The sequence below is a fragment of the Arachis ipaensis genome, chromosome B2 (assembly GCF_059453495.1).
Source record: "Arachis ipaensis isolate K30076 ecotype BB chromosome B2, ASM5945349v1, whole genome shotgun sequence".
Taxonomy (NCBI): domain Eukaryota; kingdom Viridiplantae; phylum Streptophyta; class Magnoliopsida; order Fabales; family Fabaceae; genus Arachis; species Arachis ipaensis.
Window position 1 is genome coordinate 110,288,501 of NC_142437.1, and position 18,316 is coordinate 110,306,816.

General features: G+C 36.2%; 2 protein-coding genes across 4 annotated transcripts; both read left to right on the top strand.

Annotated features, from left to right (window-relative positions):
* Nucleotides 1-311: 311 nt before the first annotated feature.
* LOC107625781 (histone-lysine N-methyltransferase, H3 lysine-9 specific SUVH5-like) lies at nucleotides 312-4,825 on the top strand. Of its 3 annotated transcripts, none has more exons than XM_016328491.3 (3): nucleotides 312-444; nucleotides 2,473-3,822; nucleotides 4,192-4,825. In XM_016328491.3, the coding sequence occupies exons 2-3, from the start codon at nucleotides 2,475-2,477 to the stop codon at nucleotides 4,461-4,463; spliced, it is 1,620 nt and encodes a 539-aa protein (XP_016183977.2). In that variant the 5' UTR covers nucleotides 312-444; nucleotides 2,473-2,474; the 3' UTR covers nucleotides 4,464-4,825. The 3 variants fall into 3 exon arrangements, with proteins under 3 accessions (XP_016183977.2, XP_088359900.1, XP_088359899.1); XM_088503774.1 differs by lacking the exon at nucleotides 312-444 and adding an exon at nucleotides 987-1,103; XM_088503773.1 differs by lacking the exon at nucleotides 312-444 and adding an exon at nucleotides 1,579-1,796.
* Nucleotides 4,826-13,970: 9,145 nt separating this feature from the next.
* LOC148575202 (uncharacterized) lies at nucleotides 13,971-17,363 on the top strand. Its single transcript, XM_088506109.1, has 2 exons — nucleotides 13,971-15,551; nucleotides 16,065-17,363. Exons 1-2 carry the CDS (start codon nucleotides 13,971-13,973, stop codon nucleotides 17,361-17,363), a joined length of 2,880 nt encoding a protein of 959 aa, XP_088362235.1.
* Nucleotides 17,364-18,316: the final 953 nt, after the last annotated feature.

Consider the following 18,316-nt stretch of genomic DNA (forward strand, 5'->3'; position numbering starts at 1 on the left):
GAATCTCCTATCTTTAATAAAAAAATATAACTAGATCTATTTTTGAGATCAGATTTAATTTTAGATTGGATGAAATTACACACAATTAGACCCTAAAATATTTGAATTTTGACTGAATCTTCGAGTCGGTTCGGGCATCTCCGCCCTATTGAGTCTAATATTTTTGTTTTGTTTTTTTAGGGAAAAGAAAAACAGAAATAATCCCATTTTGGCATTTTCTCTCGCTAGGTCAAATTCACTCTTTGGGTAAAATGGGTCCCACCACATTGTAATAATGATTTAGCTAGTTGAGCAAGAAGTTATTCTGTAGTAGCAATTAACACACTCTGTTCAATGTTCAAACTTCAAATTCCAAAGTTCAAAGTTCAACTAAACGTGCAGTGTGGTGTGGCGAGCACTGAACAGTTAATAGAGTGAACTTCCCGGTCCTTTTCATCTTCGTCGGTAAGTTTGAATCTTTTTTATTTTATCTCTACTATCAATGTTCTCTCACATTTTAAGTTTTTCCGTCTTTTTATTTTATTTTATTTTTCTGCTGATTGAGTAATGCTTCTTTCTTCGGTGCACAAACCATGGAACAAAATAAAATAATAAATTATCTTTTATATATTAAAAGAATGTTCTTTCCCCGTCAGTCTAGTCTCCATTTTCAACTCTTTTTTTTTCATTTGTTTTATATTAATCATTATCCTGCTTTTATGAAACTTGTCTTCTTCCCTTTCAATGCCGTCTTTTCTCTTTTACTATTAGGGTTTACTGATTTAGTTATCTTGTGTTTAGAGTTTAGATTTTTTTTTTTTTGGGTTTCTATGGTATCTCTCAACTTCAATCCGGTAAGACAACTACTAATCAGCCGTAGTATTGAACTTTATTTGAGGGTTTATTACTTACATATGAGTTGTTGCATACACAAGACGTGATTCGAACCACTAGATCAACTCAATTAGACTCTTAATAGTTATCTTGTGCCCTAACTCAAAGTTAATCAAGCTAGCTCTATCTCGACTCTCTAATCTCTTTAATAGCTCTATTAGCTGAGTTGATGAGTTTGTGAGCTAAACTTGAGCGAACTCATAAATTTAAATGAGTCAAGTTTAAATTTGGTAAGCTTTTATTAGCTTGATTATATACATAAATTTATAACCTTATAATGTTATTTATAATAATATATATTTTACACACATAATTTTTATATATAATTATGATTATAATAGAAGATATAATTTATAATTAATAGACAGATAATATATATAATTGATATAATTGATATTTGTTTATATATAAGTTATATAATTTATTTATATAGAATTATAAATTATGTTTATGTTATTTGAGATAGTTCTTAAATTTTTGGTTAGCCAAGTTTTAAACTTTACAAATAGGTTTGATTGTTAATAAACGAAATCTTGAGGCAAGTTCAATTTTCATTAATCGAGCTGGTCTTAGTCTTAATAAGAGCGCACAATAATAGTAAAACAATTTTTTTAGATCTTCTTGAAATCTACTCGTTATATTTTCATGATTACACTAATGATCAACAAAATCCGTTATAAATATGAAACTGAATTGAATACATGTAGTTTTTTACTAGTGTCCCATCTGTTCAAATTGTAATAATTCTTTTTTTACTTTATTTAAATTTAAATAAAATGCCCATACGGTTACAAATTACAATGCTATAAGTTATAATGTTGTCTGGTACTTTCCAGAGTGTTCACATTTGCATGTGGTTGATCGGTTGTTCCCTTTCAAATTCAATTCCTTTCCCTCTATGAACCTCACTCTCTATCACTTAGGTCTGCATTCTCTTTTCTTTTTATCCTAATTATTTGTGTGTTCTTTTACCATTTTGATTCTTGTTCTTGCATGCGTAACTAGTTCTTGGAAATGCTAATTTGATAACACCAAAATGAAACAACAATCCAGTAGTTTCAATTGCGTTCACCACTCTCTTTTCTCTTTTCTAGTTGATGACAGTTGAGACTTTCTTTTGTTTTGCTTTCTAGTGAGCATTTCCCATTATTTACCATCATTTTCTTCTCAAAGCCCTGATTTTCTAAGTGTCTGTTTTCGTTGTTCTTTCAATTCAATGTCTAGTTGTTTCCACAGATGGTTGTTTCTTAATTAGTGAAAGACTGGGAGGGTTTCTTTGAATGAAAATGGAAATCTCTATTATTCACTGTTCCAAGATTGGTTGTTTTTGTCTTTTTTCACATTCCCACTTTTCTGTTGATTATGCTTTTGTATTAATTTCTGGACAAAATCACCATGGAATAAAATTTTTCACTTGAACCAGTTCTAATTGTTCAGCTTTTCCACTATGCTCTACTTTCAGAAGGTGCAAGGGTGGTTACATCTTAAATCCTTTATCATATTCAATGATTTATGCATTATCTTGAACCATTCTTGTTTTTCTATGTAAAGCTGCACTTTTCATGTGTGGTGGTGATAATATGTTCTATTTTTGTGTAGGAATGGAGGATTCAAAATCATTTGGAATAAAGCAAGAAGGGTATCATAATCCTTCATCCATCATGAAAACAGAGGAATTCTCGTTCCGACGCAGCAAAGTGAAGCAAGCATTGATGATATTTCGGAACTTGTTTTCAAAACTCTTTAGCGAGTACAAAACAGATCACTATGATAATGTGAAAGCAAAATTTAAAGCTTTGAGTGATGCTGCAATGTTGATGCAGAGGAAGCATCAATGGGTGAACTGCCAAAAACGGGTGGGACATGTCCCTGGGATTGAAGTTGGAGACCGATTTCAGTATAGGAATGAACTCAATGTCGTCGGCCTCCATCGCCAGTTTGTCAATGGAATCGATTACGTGGGTAAGGGCAAGAACTCTTTAGCCACAAGCATTGTTGTAACCAATCGCTACGATAATGCTAGAAATCATGGTGGTTCATTGGTTTATAGTGGTCAGGGATGGAATCCTAATGTGAAAGGTGGATCTATGCCCCGTGATCAAAAGTTGGCTGGCGGAAATCTTGCTTTGAAGAATAGCATGGATGCTAAGAGTCCTGTGCGGGTTATATTGAAGGTTGATGGAAAATCTGGTGGAGGCATAGAGAAGAAAACCAATGATAAATTCTCATATATATATGATGGATTGTATTTGGTTGAGAAGATGACACAAGAAAGAGGAACTCATGGGAAACTTGTATTCAAGTTTTTGTTGAACAAACTTGGAGAGCTACCTTCAACTTGTGTTCTCCACAAGGATGAGGTTATCAAGAATGTCAATAAATTTGGGCAACTTGATATTTTCACTTTGAGGAAAAGGCTCAAAACTAAAGGTTGTGCAACTAAAAATGATGTTATTATCATGAATGATATCTCCAACGGACAAGAGAAGTTTCCTATTCGAGTCGTTGCATCAACTGATGGTATTAAAATGCCTCCATCTTTTGATTACATAGTAAACAACATTTATGTTGATAGCTTCGAGAAGCGAATGTTATGTGGTTGTGACTGTGTAAATGGATGTGTGGATTGGGAGAAATGTGTCTGTATTGTTAAGAATGGTGGAACAATACCATATGACTCTAAGAAAAGACTTGCTTCTGGATTGGAATCATGTGTTATATACGAGTGCGGCTCTTCTTGCAAGTGTTCCTCGTCTTGCTACAACCGATTAAGTCAACATGGCCTTCAATTCCAACTTGAAATCTTCAACTCCGAATCAAAGGGCTGGGGTGTTAGAACGCGCTCTTTCATTCCTGCTGGAAGCTTTGTTTGTGAGTACATTGGTGAAGTCCATCATCATAGAGAAGCTGGATCTAGGCAAAAAGTTGATAGTTATGTTGTAAATATGGGTATGTAATATTTCTATGTAGGATAATTTTTTCTCTAGTGGTGTCTTAGTGAGTTTGAGTCTTGGGGGGTAAGGGAGAGAATTTACTCCTAAAATCGTAAACTCTTCTCTTGTAAGAGTTTATGAGTTCACTCGAGAGTTTGATAACCTTGAAGGGAAAGTCTTGAAGAGTAAAATGCTCCCCACTTTACTCTTCATCTAAGGGTGCAATTGCGAGTTGGGATCTTGGAGGAGAAGGGAGGGCTTTGAGAGTAAAATAGACTCTACTGACGAAGTCACTCATTTTCCTCCCTCGTACAAAATCCGAACTCGCAGGCACGCCAGATTTTACATCTTCAATTCATCTAATTGTTGTGTTCTTTATTTGCAGTTGTTGAAAAGGGTTTCATTGATGCTACAAGATGCGGAAACATTGGAAGATTCATAAACCATAGCTGTTCTCCTAATCTTCAAGTCATGGAGGTTATGTATGATGACAATGATAAGAACCTTCCCCATAAAATCTTTTTTGCATTACAGGACATACCTGCTGGAAGAGAGCTGAGTTTTGATTACAACATCTGCAAGCCAAGGGTTATCGGGACTGGCAGCAACATTTGCCAATGTGGTTCGTCCAAATGCGTTGGGCGAATTTACATTTAAAGGTATTAACTATTAATCAACACCATCCTTTTTGGTGTATGGTGATAGTAAATTAGGTTGCTAGAAGTTTGACAACATTAGATGCTAGTTTAACTAACTAGATGGTTTTAAAAGAAGTGGTTATAGTTCTTACCCTGTAAAGAAAGCTGTTGTTAGCTATTAAAATAGTTCTAGAGTCATGGCAATGCTAGCTTGTGTGAGTATCTGCTCTAGTAGATTTTGGAATAGAACTCAATTCTATGATAATAGTTGTTGTATATGTTAAATGGAAACTGACTTAAATAGTAGACCATCCATTATGATGTGTGTGTATCCATGTTTTGCATTCACTATCATAAATGGTGTGGTGACAAATTCTCATCTTATGATATTGTTCTTGATTCTTCAATAATCGTGGGGTTAAGTACGATTTTAGTCCCTAAGGTAGGGGTTGAAAATTTATTTTGTCTCTGGCTTTTTTTCGCTACAAAATGGTCCCAAAGGTTTAACTTAGTTTTAAAATCGTTCTTTTTACCAAATTTTTTATTTTTATGCCTAAAATACCTTTAACTAAAAAAAAAAAGAAAAAAACACGGGTTAAGGGAAAGGGGGGAGGGTATCAGCTGGAGGGGGGGTGGGGTTTTGGTTTAGGGAGAAGAGGGGGAAGGGAAGGGGAAGGGCCACCGCCGCTGCTCCTGCTCCTCATTGTTCAGTCCTCGCCGCTGGATCTCACCGTGAGGGTGGACGTCGCCCGCCGGGAGTCGTTTCTGCTCCTCCTCCTCGCCATCGCACCTCGTCTCGTTGTTTGTTTTGGTGATTATATTTATGGATTTTTTGTTCTTGTAATTGAAGATGAATTTGGGGATTTCTGATTATTGTAATTGCATCTCAGTTTTGTTAATGAAAGAGGAAGAATTTTAGTTTTGAGTTTTGTTAATGGTTCTGAGTTTTGACGACGATAATGATGATGATGATGATTTTCTTGTTTTTCTGAGTTTTGAGTTCTGGATTCTTGTTTTTCTGAGTTAATGGTTCTGAGTTTTGATGATGATGATGATGATGATGATGATGATTTTCTGAGTTCTGGGTGGGGTGATGCACATGCTGATGGAGTGGTAGTGGGTGGGGGTGGTGGTGGTGGGTTCTGAGTTCTGATGTTTTTTCTTATGATTCTATTATTCATTGTTGTTGTTGTTCTTCTTATGTTTCTTCTTATGAATCCATTATCCGATGTTTTTTCTTATGATTCTATTATTCATTGTTGTTGTTGTTCTTCTTATGTTTCTTCTTATGAATCCATTATCCATTGTTCTTCTAATGATGATGATAATGACCATGATGATGATGGTGGTGGTGGTGGTGGGTTCTGGTTTAGCTTCTGTTCTACTTTTTGGTTGATTTTGGGGAAGAAAAGGGAAGGGTATTTTCGTCCAAAGGACGATTTTAAAACTAAGTTAAACTTTTGAGATCATTTTGTAGCGAAAAAAGATCAGGGACGAAATAAATTTTCAGCCTCTACATTAGAGACCAAAATCGTACTTAACCCATAATCGTGGTTCAGTGTCTGTGTTTCATAAGTTCCAAGCTAAACTTTGGTAACCACATTAATATTGAATTATCGATGGCTTTTTTATCTAAAAAAAAAAATTCATTATTTACCTATATGTGTAATATACCAAGATTTATTTTTTTGTGTTATTTTGTACTTTCGTTGTCAGGCTATGCCAGGGAAATTAAGGAACAATTTAATTTCGTTGGCTGTTCCAACGAAATATGTAATGTGATTTTCATTAACACAATTTGTTGCCATAATAGGCGAAGTTTGATACAAATATATTGTATCTCAATTTTGCGCTCACTACAAGTGAAATCAATGTAGAAAACCGTGAGAATTTTGCCTACATTAGAGTGATGAGTGGTATTGAGTTTTCGTAAGTTTCCAAGTCAGATGATGACGTGTTTAAATTGCTTTCAATAATGACAACGAAGAGAAGACAAAATTCGTCTGAAAATATCAAATGTCACCATTTTCTAGTCACTCGCAAGTTCTAAGTTACTGTTCGACATTGGACCTTAATGTTATTGAAGATGCCTACACAGATTCTGTAATAGAAAATTTATGCACTTAGTCATAAAACATTACAATATTTGGAGAAATGTTGAGTATCAGGTATTTGAATCTAATAGTTGAAAGTATCACTGCTGATGCAGGCATTATGCTAGATGGAGATTTGTAAATATGAGGCACAATACACATGTTTGACACAAACGATGTCCCAAAATCATGTACAATTTGATAGTAATCTTATCTATAAGGTCATCTTTTGCCATGATAGAATGTAGTCTTTTAGTTTCAATAAAAGTATTATAAGGCGCTTTGGAACAAGTTATAAGTTTAGCCATCAGACTTGAAGGTGTGGATAATAAAGTAAAAATCAATTATTCATATTTTTTGGTGTTGGAAAAAGTCGAGTTAATACTCAAAATGACCCCTAAAATTTGACTCTTGACTCAATTTAGCTCTTAAGGTTTCAATTGACGCTAATTGTATCTTGAAATTTTGGCTCGTGCCTCAATTTGGCCCTTCCGTCATTTTCCGTCACCAGAAAGTTGATCTGGCAATTTTGATTGACACCTGGCACCATAGCAGTTAGATGACGTGGCGAAATATTTGAAGGCATTAATTTAACTCCTAAAATTTTTAAATAAAACCTTGCAGTCCCAATTTCCCCAAATTGCAAGAGTCTCTCTAACAGTTAAGAAGGATGTTGGTGAGCAACAGCCAAGGTTCAGGTAGCTCTAGTAGAACTCATTTGCATGATGGCTGGATTAAGAACGCATACCGTGACAAAGGTAGAAAGGTTCTCCATTGGTGCGGTTGTGGGTTGCGTCCTATTCTTTAATGGCCTGGGAGCTCTTTGATTCCTCTTCCTCTGAATCGTCTGTCGCTGGAGGCCAGCGCACCTTGGTGGGGGTATAACAATCTAATTCGTTACCGGTTCAAGAACTCTATATCGCCCCTACCCCAAGACCACACATTATATCCATCCCTCACAACAATAACAGTATGTGTAGCTTCACATGCAACTTGAACCGGATCTAGAAACTTAGGTTGGTATGGAGCACACGGTTTACGCAAGAATGAGAGGACATCACCAGAATCTGATGAACCACCACCAGCATCAAGGCATAAGCCAAGACCCTTCTCCATTCCCCATGACCACACATCCCCTGATGAGGAAACCACACTTGTATGAAACAAGCCGCCATCGATACCAATAAGAGATATATCTTGCGGCAAGTCTTGAACAGGTGTAGAAAATAATGCGCTTTCTGTTGTTCCATGCCCAAGTTGGCCATTATCCCAAGGCCAAAAGTCTAGCACTTGCTTTCTAACTCAATAGATTTCTTTTTGCGAGTGAGCAAGGCAGTGTGAGCAGCACCACATGCTATGTCATAAATTGTTCAAGGGACTCATCAAATGTTTTCACAATTTCTAGCTGTTATCCCCCAATCCTAACTGGCCATGGTTGTTAAAACCCTAAGAGTAGCAAACCAAATCTTTCCCATTGTTTGATTCTCCGGCACTAACCAATGCTACAACATGCTCATTTTCACCTGCAACCTTGGCATATTTATTCACACCATTACACTTGCAATGCAATTAAAAAGATGCATAAAATTTGTTATATAGTTTTAAATATTTTTCTCCATATTAATTTCATATAGTTGATGTTAGCAATTATTACTGCTCAAAAAGTAGCCTTATATATAATTTTAAAATGCAGCCAATAATACAACAAGAGTCTGACAATATATCATTAAAAATCATTCTAATGTCATAGCTGACATAACAATTTATCATATATTCCTTATTCCCTTATATAAGCTTATAAAGAAAAAGGGTTCAATTGTTCCTTTTTTATCAAATTAATTAAACATGTGCTTAAAAAAGTCAGATACTACTCTTAATGTATCAAAATTTGATTAGATGACGCTGCAAACAAGTTTACACTACTCTTAATGTATCAAAATTAATTAACTTCAAAAAAATAATAATAAATAAAAAAAATTTGAGTAAGTGTGAAGAGTTACACTGTTACAGAACCTGCAAGAGCAAAATTATTATATGCACCAGAAGCAATAACAACAATTTTTGGTGTGTCTGCTTCTCCTCCATTAGGGTAATAGAGCAAAAAAAATGAAAAACAAACCTTAAGAAATAGAGTGGAAAAAATGAAAAACAAACCTCATGCAACATTTTGAAGAGATGGTGATTCTCAAGCAATTAGTCTTCACAATGGAGGCGAAACAAGTAAGAAAAGCTTCAAGCTTCAGTTACAGTGACACCCATGGTTCTTCTTTGAGGATACGTATACGAAGGGAGGAGGAGGAAGAAGAAGGGTCAATTGGGGATTTCATTTCGAGGTGGTTAACGTTTGAGTTTTGGTTTAATCCCTTTCTCATGTCACACGACGTCGTTTCTAAACAATTTGGGCGCCAAGAGTTAAACGACGTCGTTTTGATAGTACCAAGTGTCAACCAAAATTGCCAGGTCAGCTCTTCGGTGCGACACAAGGGCCAAATTAAGGCGCGGGTCAAAATTTCAAGGTATAATTAGAGTCAATTGAAACTTTGAGGGCTAAATTGAATCAGAGGTCAAATTTCAGGGGCCATTTTGAGTATTAACTTGAAAAAGTCATACAACCAACTTCTGAAATTGTTTAATTTGATAGAATAATGTTTGTCGGATATGATGCATGATCTCCAACTTGTATCATACTATGAAAGATAATTTAGGTGACTTTGATTTCATGCAATTTGATAAGGTGTTATGAACATTTTCTCCATGCATTAAAAGCATACAAGCATTGCCAATCTCTTGTATTTATTGATGACATACTTTCTAGGAAAGATCACGACTGAAGCCGCTAACCAGCTTTTCATTTATGAGTAGATCGAGATGATATGCAACATCTTAGAGGATAATTATGTACTGGCATATAAAAGGTGTGTGTTTCTTAACGTCATTTTTTAACAAAATTGATGGTAGAACATTATTAACGTAAAAATTTTTAACTTGCGCAGCATGAGAAAAATCTACCTCTTCGGTAAGACAACAATACATCAAGTGACTAATCAACTCAATCCCTATTCCCTCTTGAATATAGGATTCTTCAATTCTATTGAAAATTTAATATACAATAAACAAATATTGTATAAATTTCAAATAAAAACATAACTCACACTTTAAAAAAAAAAATTATCTACTCTAACGTAAATTTAAAAAAAAAATTATCTTCTCTAACGTAATTTTTTTTTCCTAATTGAAATAAATTCAATTCTAAATTATATTTTATGAAGAATAACCTACTCATTCAAATGATTGACCTTATGTCTATCACTGCTCTACCACATTGTTTGCTTGATCCTCTTCCTTTCTATTTTCTTCCTTTTTTTCACCCAGATTTCCTTTCTCTAAAGCAAATGAAGTTCCAAAAACGCTGGTTATGGTTGCACAATATATAGGGTCTTGTTCAGTCTAATTTCGCTTTCTTTGGCAGCAAAATTAACACACAATGGTTTCTTCCCTAGTTCCCTGTGCCAGGGACATTATATTGTTTTTTAATACAAAAAATGTAAATCTTGGCGTATTTATATATAGAGTTTAATTTTCATGCTTTTTATATAGTGGTGTAATCACAACCGTTTTTTTGGGTGACATAGTCAATATAAAAAGTAGTTATTTTTGCTAAAATGATGTTATTTAATTAGATGCATGACAGTGCATCAAAATTAAATTTTTACATACATATATATTGGTAAATAATGAATTTTTCATTTAAATTAAAAAAAGGTTAATATTGATATGGTGCCATGCCATTATTGACGGAGCATGTTTTGTCTTCTTTGGACTTGGGAGGATTTCAAGGGTGCATCTTCATTTCACTAATTGGACTGCTTCCCATTGCTTTACAAGGTGTAAGATTCGCCAGTGGGACTCTGCCTCATCTGCACTTTGCAGCAATTATTATTTGCATAAAAATAATGATTGCTTCAACAATTTTGTGTTGAAATATTGGCATCATAATTTTGGTTATTAACCTTGGATGGCAATTGAGCATTGATCTTACGGGTCCTAAAATACAGGATAGATGATGATCTTGGTATTTATAATTTGAACCCAATATTGATTTCATTAATATGGGCTTTTCTTTTGTTGTTTTTTTAATTATGTCACAACTTTAGCTACTAATCTTTTGTAAGGATTGAAATTATGTGCCTTATAATACAAGAATGTATTCATAATTTCAGCCCAAATGTTAGATTTAATTATGATCGCCTTTTCTTTTGGTTTTTAAGTTAAGACACAGAGATATCACAATTTTAGCTCTTGATCTCGTTAAGGGGTTGAACTTAATGGGCCTTATAGGATCTCAATCCCCAAATTTTGTTCGAGTATATAATTGGTTTTTGTGTCTGGCCTTCCTTTTTGTTGTATTTTGGTATATAGAATTTAGGTTTAAAATTTTTGTTCAAGCATAGATGCCACAAAATTAGCAATTGACAAAGATCGAACCTGTGAGTCCCACTGTGCAAGCTTAAACTATAATTATTATTTCCGTACTCGACCCTAGCCAAGATATAATAGCATATAATTGTAAGAATAGAATCAGTTATCAAATCGAGCTCTATTGAGTAGTCCAGTCCACTTTCACTCTATACACAATAGAAATTACTTCTCAAGAATTTTCTAGAGAAAATTTTCTCTCCGTATAGCCACCGTTCTTCATCGCTCGTCTTACATTGAACTCAAGCCATGAGGGGCGGATACGCCCGAGGAGGTCATTCACGGTCTCACACACCAGACTTTCCGACCAGAAGAAAACAGGACCAATCTATTAGGATTGGCAAGAAAGTGAGAACTGAAGAGGAAGGATGAGCTTTCACTGGAACTGAAAACCCATCTCTAATCCCAAAGGAGGAGAAATGGATGAAGGAAAGTGTAGATGTGGAAGAGGAGCATACTGCTCTTAAGAGATCCTTTAGTGACACCGTTCGAAAGGGAAGAACGCCAGTTATAATGGAGGAAGGAGCTGCTGAAAAAGAAAAAGAGGAATGTGCCAAGCACATGGATGAGGTTCTGGGAGATGCCATCAAAGAAGTAGAGGGAGAACAAAAGAAGGGTGAAGGGAGTAAGAAAAAGGGTAGACCAGAAATACGTGTGGAGAAAGTTGGAGGTATCTTCAATTTCTCAATCAATGAAGCAGCTATGGATAAGCTGAGAAGTCCATGGTGGGATACCTTAATTGTAAAACTTCTTGGCAGACGCATCTCCTTGATGGCTTTAACTAGGAGACTAGAAGCTATGTGGGGTAAAATGGGAAGCATTGAGGTGATTGACTTAGGAAACGAGTTCTTTATTGTGAAGTTTTATTCACAAGAGGATCTGGATTTTGCTCTCACTGAAGGACCATGGAAAATAATGGATCACTACCTATCTATTCGGTTCTGGAGACCAGATTTCAATCCCCTGGAGGCATCCATTGATCAGATTGCAGCATGGGTGAGACTCCCAGGACTAGCCATTGAATACTATGATGAAGAGATGCTGAAAAGAATAGGCAATGTCATAGGAAGGACTCAGAGTTGATTAAGCAGAGGTAAATTTGCTAGATTATGTGTGGAATTGAATTTAACAGAACCTCTTGTAGCTCAATATTCAATCAATGGAGTTAAATATAAGGTAGAGTACGAGGGATTACACAATATTTGCTTTGATTGTGGTATGGTGGGGCATGAAAAAAGTAACTGCCCAAAGAAGAGTGAAGAGGAAACCAGCATTGCGGTGGTGGTAGAAGGGTCCAGCGGTGTTGAGGGACAGACAGTTAGCAGAACAGATACAGGAGAAGAAAGAGAGGGTAATTCTGGAAAAGAAAATTTTGAAAGGGGAAAAAAAGTCTTGAATGAGGAGAATGAAGAGTATGGACCTTGGATGGTTGTCCAAAGGCCACGTGGCAAAAAGGGAGCAAAAAAGGATAGTACAAGTAGTGGAGGTATGGAGAATGGCCCAAAGGAAAATGCTGCTACAACAGGTACGAAATTTGCTATTTTACAAGAAAAGGATGCTGACACAACAATTGAGGATCCCAACAGTAATCAGAACATTCCAAACAATCATGAACCTAATACAGATGCTCTTAATGGAGCCCCGAAAAATAAACCTTCCCAATCCGTTAAATCAAATCGGAATCAGTCTACCAAGACCCAAGAAAATAACCCAATTAGAAATCAACATGCCACCACAACAAGCCAAAACAAAGAAAAGGTCGTTAAGCCTGGATCAACCATTGGCCCCAATAGAATCCCATCTAACCATAACAAGCAATTTACTACCCAAACCCAACTAGAAAATCAGCTTCAAGACACCGTCTCTAATCACCCACAAAATTGGACAACTACTATGCACCATTCTCAAGAAGAGTCCCAACAGGGAACGTATATTCAAACAACCCCCCTAGAAGACTTTGAAATGCATGAACCAACTGAACCAGAACCACCGGACATTAATTCTATTAGTGAGGAAGTCATGATTGAAGCTGTAAGGATACACGAAGAGAGCATTCTCAACCAACAACATAATGAAACATTCACACATGAGGAGGAAAACCTAGACATGGAAGAAGAAACCTTTGATATAAAGGCTGGCCAAGGCAACAGAGACACCCTGATGGGAGAGAACGATCAAACCTCACAGTGAGGTCTTCTTATCATCTTTTTTCTTATGATTATCCTTTCGTGGAATTGTAGGGGGGCGGCAAGTAGAGGCTTTTGTCGCACCCTGAAGGAAATTGTTAAACAGAATAAGCCAGATGTTGTGATCCTTATGGAGACCAGATGTAGTGGAGAAACTGCCCAAAGGGTTATCAGAAATTTTGGGCTGCCTTTTTGTCACGTAGAAGAAGCTAATGGATTTAGTGGAGGAATATGGGTGCTTTGGCGAGACCCTGATCTTAGAATTACTATTTTGAAATCTAGAACACAGTATGTACATATGGAAGTCAAGTTTAATAATAAAAGAAGTTGGATTTTAACAGCCATTTATGCTAGTCCCCAAGAAAATGTGCGAAGATGTCTTTGGGAAGAGCTTTATACTATAGCTCAAGATATGAGGGAGGCATGGCTCATGGTGGGAGATTTTAATGAAATTGCTAATGCTTTAGAAAAGAAAGGAGGAGCTAGGGTGGATCTGAATGCTTGCAGGAAATTTGATTCTTGGATACATAGATGTGGACTAATTGATCTTGGATTTGCGGGATCTAAATACACGTGGCGTGGACCACAATGGGAGGGGCTAGAAAGGGTTTTCAAATAGACAGAGCCTTGGCTAATGCAGATTGGAGAGTTAGATTTGCTGAGGCAAAGGTTGAAGTTCTCCCTAGATCTAATTCAGACCACCACCCAATCAAGGTAACTCTCGAACCCCAACATCCTTTAAGTAGAGAAAGACCTTTTCGTTTTGAAGCGATGTGGCTATTACATCCAGATTTCAAGAACTGTGTTAATCAGAATTGGAGAAAGCACCAGCCACTATACCAATCCCTTTCTGAATTAAAGAAGGGTATGATAACCTGGAACAAAGAAATATTTGGCAAAGTCCAAGAGAAAAAGAAAGAAATTATGAGGAGGCTAGGGGGAATTCAAAAATCCCATGACTATGGGAAAAACCGTTTCCTTGATGAGTTGGAAAGGAGTTTGAAAAGAGAGTTGGATGAAGTTCTTGATAAAGAAGAGGTACTCTGGATGCAAAAATCAAGAGACACTTGGATTGTAGACGGTGATCGAAACACGAGGTATTTTCACACTAAGACTATCATAAGGCGGAGAAAAAACAAGATCCTAAAACTGAGGGATCCCAATGGAGAATGGAGAGAGAATGAGGAAGAATTGGTCAATCTAGTGGTGGGATTTTACAAAAATCACTACACAGAAGAGGGTGAGGGACAAGCAACACAAGGGATCCGAGGTATCTATCCAGATACGGACTTCAACCAGAAAAGACGAATGGGTGCGAAACCTAACAAAGAAGAGATTAGAAAGGCAATCTTCTCCATAGGATCTCTAAAAGCTCCAGGTATTGATGGTTTTACAGCCTTATTTTATAAGGAGAATTGGCAGCTTGTAGAAGAAAGTGTCTATGAATTCGTGAGTAGAGTATGGGATGATCCCAGTCAAATCGAACAATACAACCAAACTCTAATTTCTCTCATTCCAAAGATCAAAGACCCTGATTTTATAACCCAGTTCAGGCCCATTGCTCTCTGTAATGTCAGTTATAAGGGCATAACAAAGATTTTAGTTGAAAGGCTAAAATCTATTCTCACAGAGAAGATTTCTCCTCACCAGTCTAGCTTTATACCTGGGAGAAAAATTCAAGACAATATTTTGATTGCCAAAGAGATTGCTCACAGGATGAACAAAATGAAAGGAAAGAAAGGAATTATGGCGATTAAGTTCGACTTTGAAAAAGCCTATGATAGACTAAGATGGAGCTACTTAAAAGAATGCTTGGAAGACCTCAGATTGCCTATAAATTTGATAAGTTTGATTATGGCTTGTGTAACAACAGTGTCCTACAACATTTTATGGAATGGTGGCATGACAGAAAATTTCTATCCTTCTCGAGGTATTAGACAAGGGGATCCTATCTCTCCTTATCTTTTTGTTATAGCCATGGACAGATTGTCACAAATCATTGAAAATGAAGTAAGAGAACAAAGATGGAGGCCTTTTAGACTGGTAAAGCATCAGGGACTTACTATTTCACACCTTTTATTTGCGGATGATTTGCTGGTTTTTGCAGAAGCTGACCTGGACCAAATCACCCAAGTGTGCAAAGTCATGGAACTATTCTACAAAATTTCTGGCCTAAAGATCAATGAAGCCAAAACAGCCATTGTCTTCTCTAAGAATGTAACACAAAGTGAGAGAAGAGCTATAGTGGACAGAAGCAAATACCAAGAGAAACCTCAACTAGGAAAGTACCTAGGGGCTGTTATAAACAACCAGAGGAATGGGAAAGAAAAATTTAAGGATGTCATCTCTAGGGTGCAAAACAAACTCAATGGATGGAAAGCCCAATGTCTAACGTTAGCGGGAAGGGTAACTCTAGCAAGGTCAGCCATTTCACCTATGGCAAATTATGAAATGCAGCACTCGAGGGTCCCAAAAGGAATATGTAGTGAAATTCATAAGCTTCAACGAAAATTTATATGGGGAGAGAAAGAGGGACAAAGGAAGCTGCACCACATCAAGTGGGAGACTTTATGCCTGCCCAAGAAGTAGGGAGGACTTGGGTTTAAAGACCTCAACATTATGAATGATGCTTTTCTTTTGAAAATCATATGGAGATTAATAAATGAGAAAGAAGCTCTATGTGTACAATTTTTCCAACAGTCGTATGGCAGAAGAATGAGTCTAAATGAGGAGATGCGAACTAGAAAGACAGACTTGCCATTGTGGAAAGAACTCACTAAATTATGGCAAGTAATGCTGGAGAATACCTCGTGGGTGATAGGTAATGGAGAAAGAGTGCGTTTTTGGAAGGATAATTGAGTAAAGGAAGTAGGAGTGTTGAACAAAATAGTCACTAGAACTATACCAGAAGATGTATTGGAAGCACCGATTGCGCATTATGTAGATAAAAATGGAGACTGGAAACTTGAGGCTATCAGGGATACCCTCCCACACCAAATTCTGGATAGAATCAGAGCAATTCCAAGGCCTAAGAAAGAGATGGGTGATGATTCAGTTTGCTGGAATCATAGCTCGAACGGAATTTTTTCGGTTTCTACAGCGTATAAGATTCTGGCAAACATCTCAGACGAGAAAAAAGAGATTTGGGAAAAACTCTGGAGATGGAAGGGACAAGAAAGGATTAAATTATTTGGCTGGCAACTCGTTCATAACAGGCTGTTCACAGCTAGTAGAAGAGCTAGAGTGTTGGGGACGGCAAATAACTGTCACATATGCCAAGATCAAGAAGAAACCACCCTCCATGCACTAAGAGATTGTCCTAAAGCTATGAGCGTTTGGATGCAGACGCTTAACCCAGGGGTAATAACCCGCTTCTTTGGGTCTCAGTTCCAAGAGTGGCTAGAATTGAATAGCCACAATAATATGGGTAAATCTAACACCACAAATTGGTTTGAGGAGTTTTTAATAACCTGTTGGTGGATATGGAAGTGGAGGTGCACGGAGCTTTTTTCCCCTACAGTTTCGAGACCCTTGAACCCTACCCAGTTTATAGCAGAATTTAGTAGAAATTTAAGAGAAGCTTTCAAAAAAAGAAATATATGCAGGCCAAATAAAACTACTACGATCATTCAAATTAAATGGATGCCACCCCCACAAGGATGGGTCAAACTCAATACAGATGGAGCCACAAACTTAAATAACCAAAGAGCAGGTTGTGGAGGGGTCTTGAGGACTCACCTTGGAGAATGGATAGGAGGCTTTCTGGCCAATGTCGGAACTTGCAGTGCAGATCAAGCAGAACGATGGGGAATTTTTCATGGTCTTACCATGGCTTGGCAAATGGGTATGAGACGAGTTATTGTCGAGACTGACCGAGAAGAAAGTGTTTCAGAGTTGGTGAATGAAGGAAGATCCTGCAGAGAATATAATGCAATAATTAGAGAAATTAAAGAATTGATAGGAAGACCATGGGAAATAAAGATTCAGCATGCTTATAGAGAATCGAATCGATGTGCTCATATCTTAGCTAAGCAAAGTCTTAATGAACGGCAAGGTTTTCAATTCCTAGATCTCCCGCCTGAATATATACGGTCCACCTTAGTTAAGGATGTGAAAGGGTTTAGTATAACCCGATCAGTAGAGATAGTACAAGAAAGTACTTAGACTTTCTTTACTGTTTTGGTCTTTTGGTTTTTGTTTTTTGTTTTGGTTTTTTTTTCTTTTTGGGCTTAAGCCCCTCTAAGTTACCAAAAAAAAAAAAGAATCAGTTATCAAATCGGTTATTGGTTTACTGATTTATTAGATCAATCGGTAAATTATTGGTTGAATTGGTAAAATTGATTCCACATAAATACAAAATATAAAATAGTCATAAACTTAAAAAATTCAAAATACATATCTTCAGTTTTTTCACCAACATTTTAAAAACAATAAAGTCTCAAATTCTAAAGATAACTAATACAAAGATAGACATAAAATTAGTTAGTACTACTATAATAGTATCTTAATTAGACACAATAAGGATAACAATTCATAAACTATATCCAAGGAATGATTTCAAAGTCGGAAAATTATTCTTCATCTCACAAATGTGGAGATACATCCTGATTGGTTTCATTTTGATTTGTATTTTTCACAGAATTATTAGCTCCATCATCATCCCGATCATCTTCCAAATCCAATTGATCTAACATTATAGATAATGTTTCACAAATCAAGATAAAAAATAATATAAAATATGTTATAAAGCATACCAAAATCATAGTTGATCATAATTCATAAATAAATAAAAGAAAGCATACCTAAATCATCTAAAGGTGATTAAAGAGACATTTGTAAGATCATTTCGTAAAGCATCAACTTTTTCAGGAGTTAAAAATCGTGGTGAATCTTCCAATATCCATTCCGAATGATCCTCAAATGCATCAAGATAACTTGGATCATAAACTTGCTTTCTCATTTGGTTCCTATATTATCAATATACATCGTTACTCTTATGATGATTAAAATTTTAAAATAATGCTTTCAACTTAAAATAATCAAAAAAGTACCTTTGTTGTAACCTTAAGTTGTAATGAAAATAAACAAGTGATGGTTTCAGTGGCTAAGAGAAGGGG

Bases quoted from the DNA above. Each gene is read 5' to 3' on its own strand.
- LOC107625781 (XM_088503773.1), top strand. From the start codon at position 1,772: ATGAACCTCACTCTCTATCACTTAG. The intron at 1,797-2,472 runs GTCTGCATTCTC...ATTTTTGTGTAG, and splicing joins CCTCACTCTCTATCACTTAG to GAATGGAGGATTCAAAATCA. The intron at 3,823-4,191 runs GTATGTAATATT...CTTTATTTGCAG, and splicing joins TAGTTATGTTGTAAATATGG to TTGTTGAAAAGGGTTTCATT.
- LOC148575202 (XM_088506109.1), top strand. From the start codon at position 13,971: ATGTGGCTATTACATCCAGATTTCAAGAACTGTGTTAATCAGAATTGG. The intron at 15,552-16,064 runs GTGCAAAACAAA...AATTGAGTAAAG, and splicing joins TTAAGGATGTCATCTCTAGG to GAAGTAGGAGTGTTGAACAA.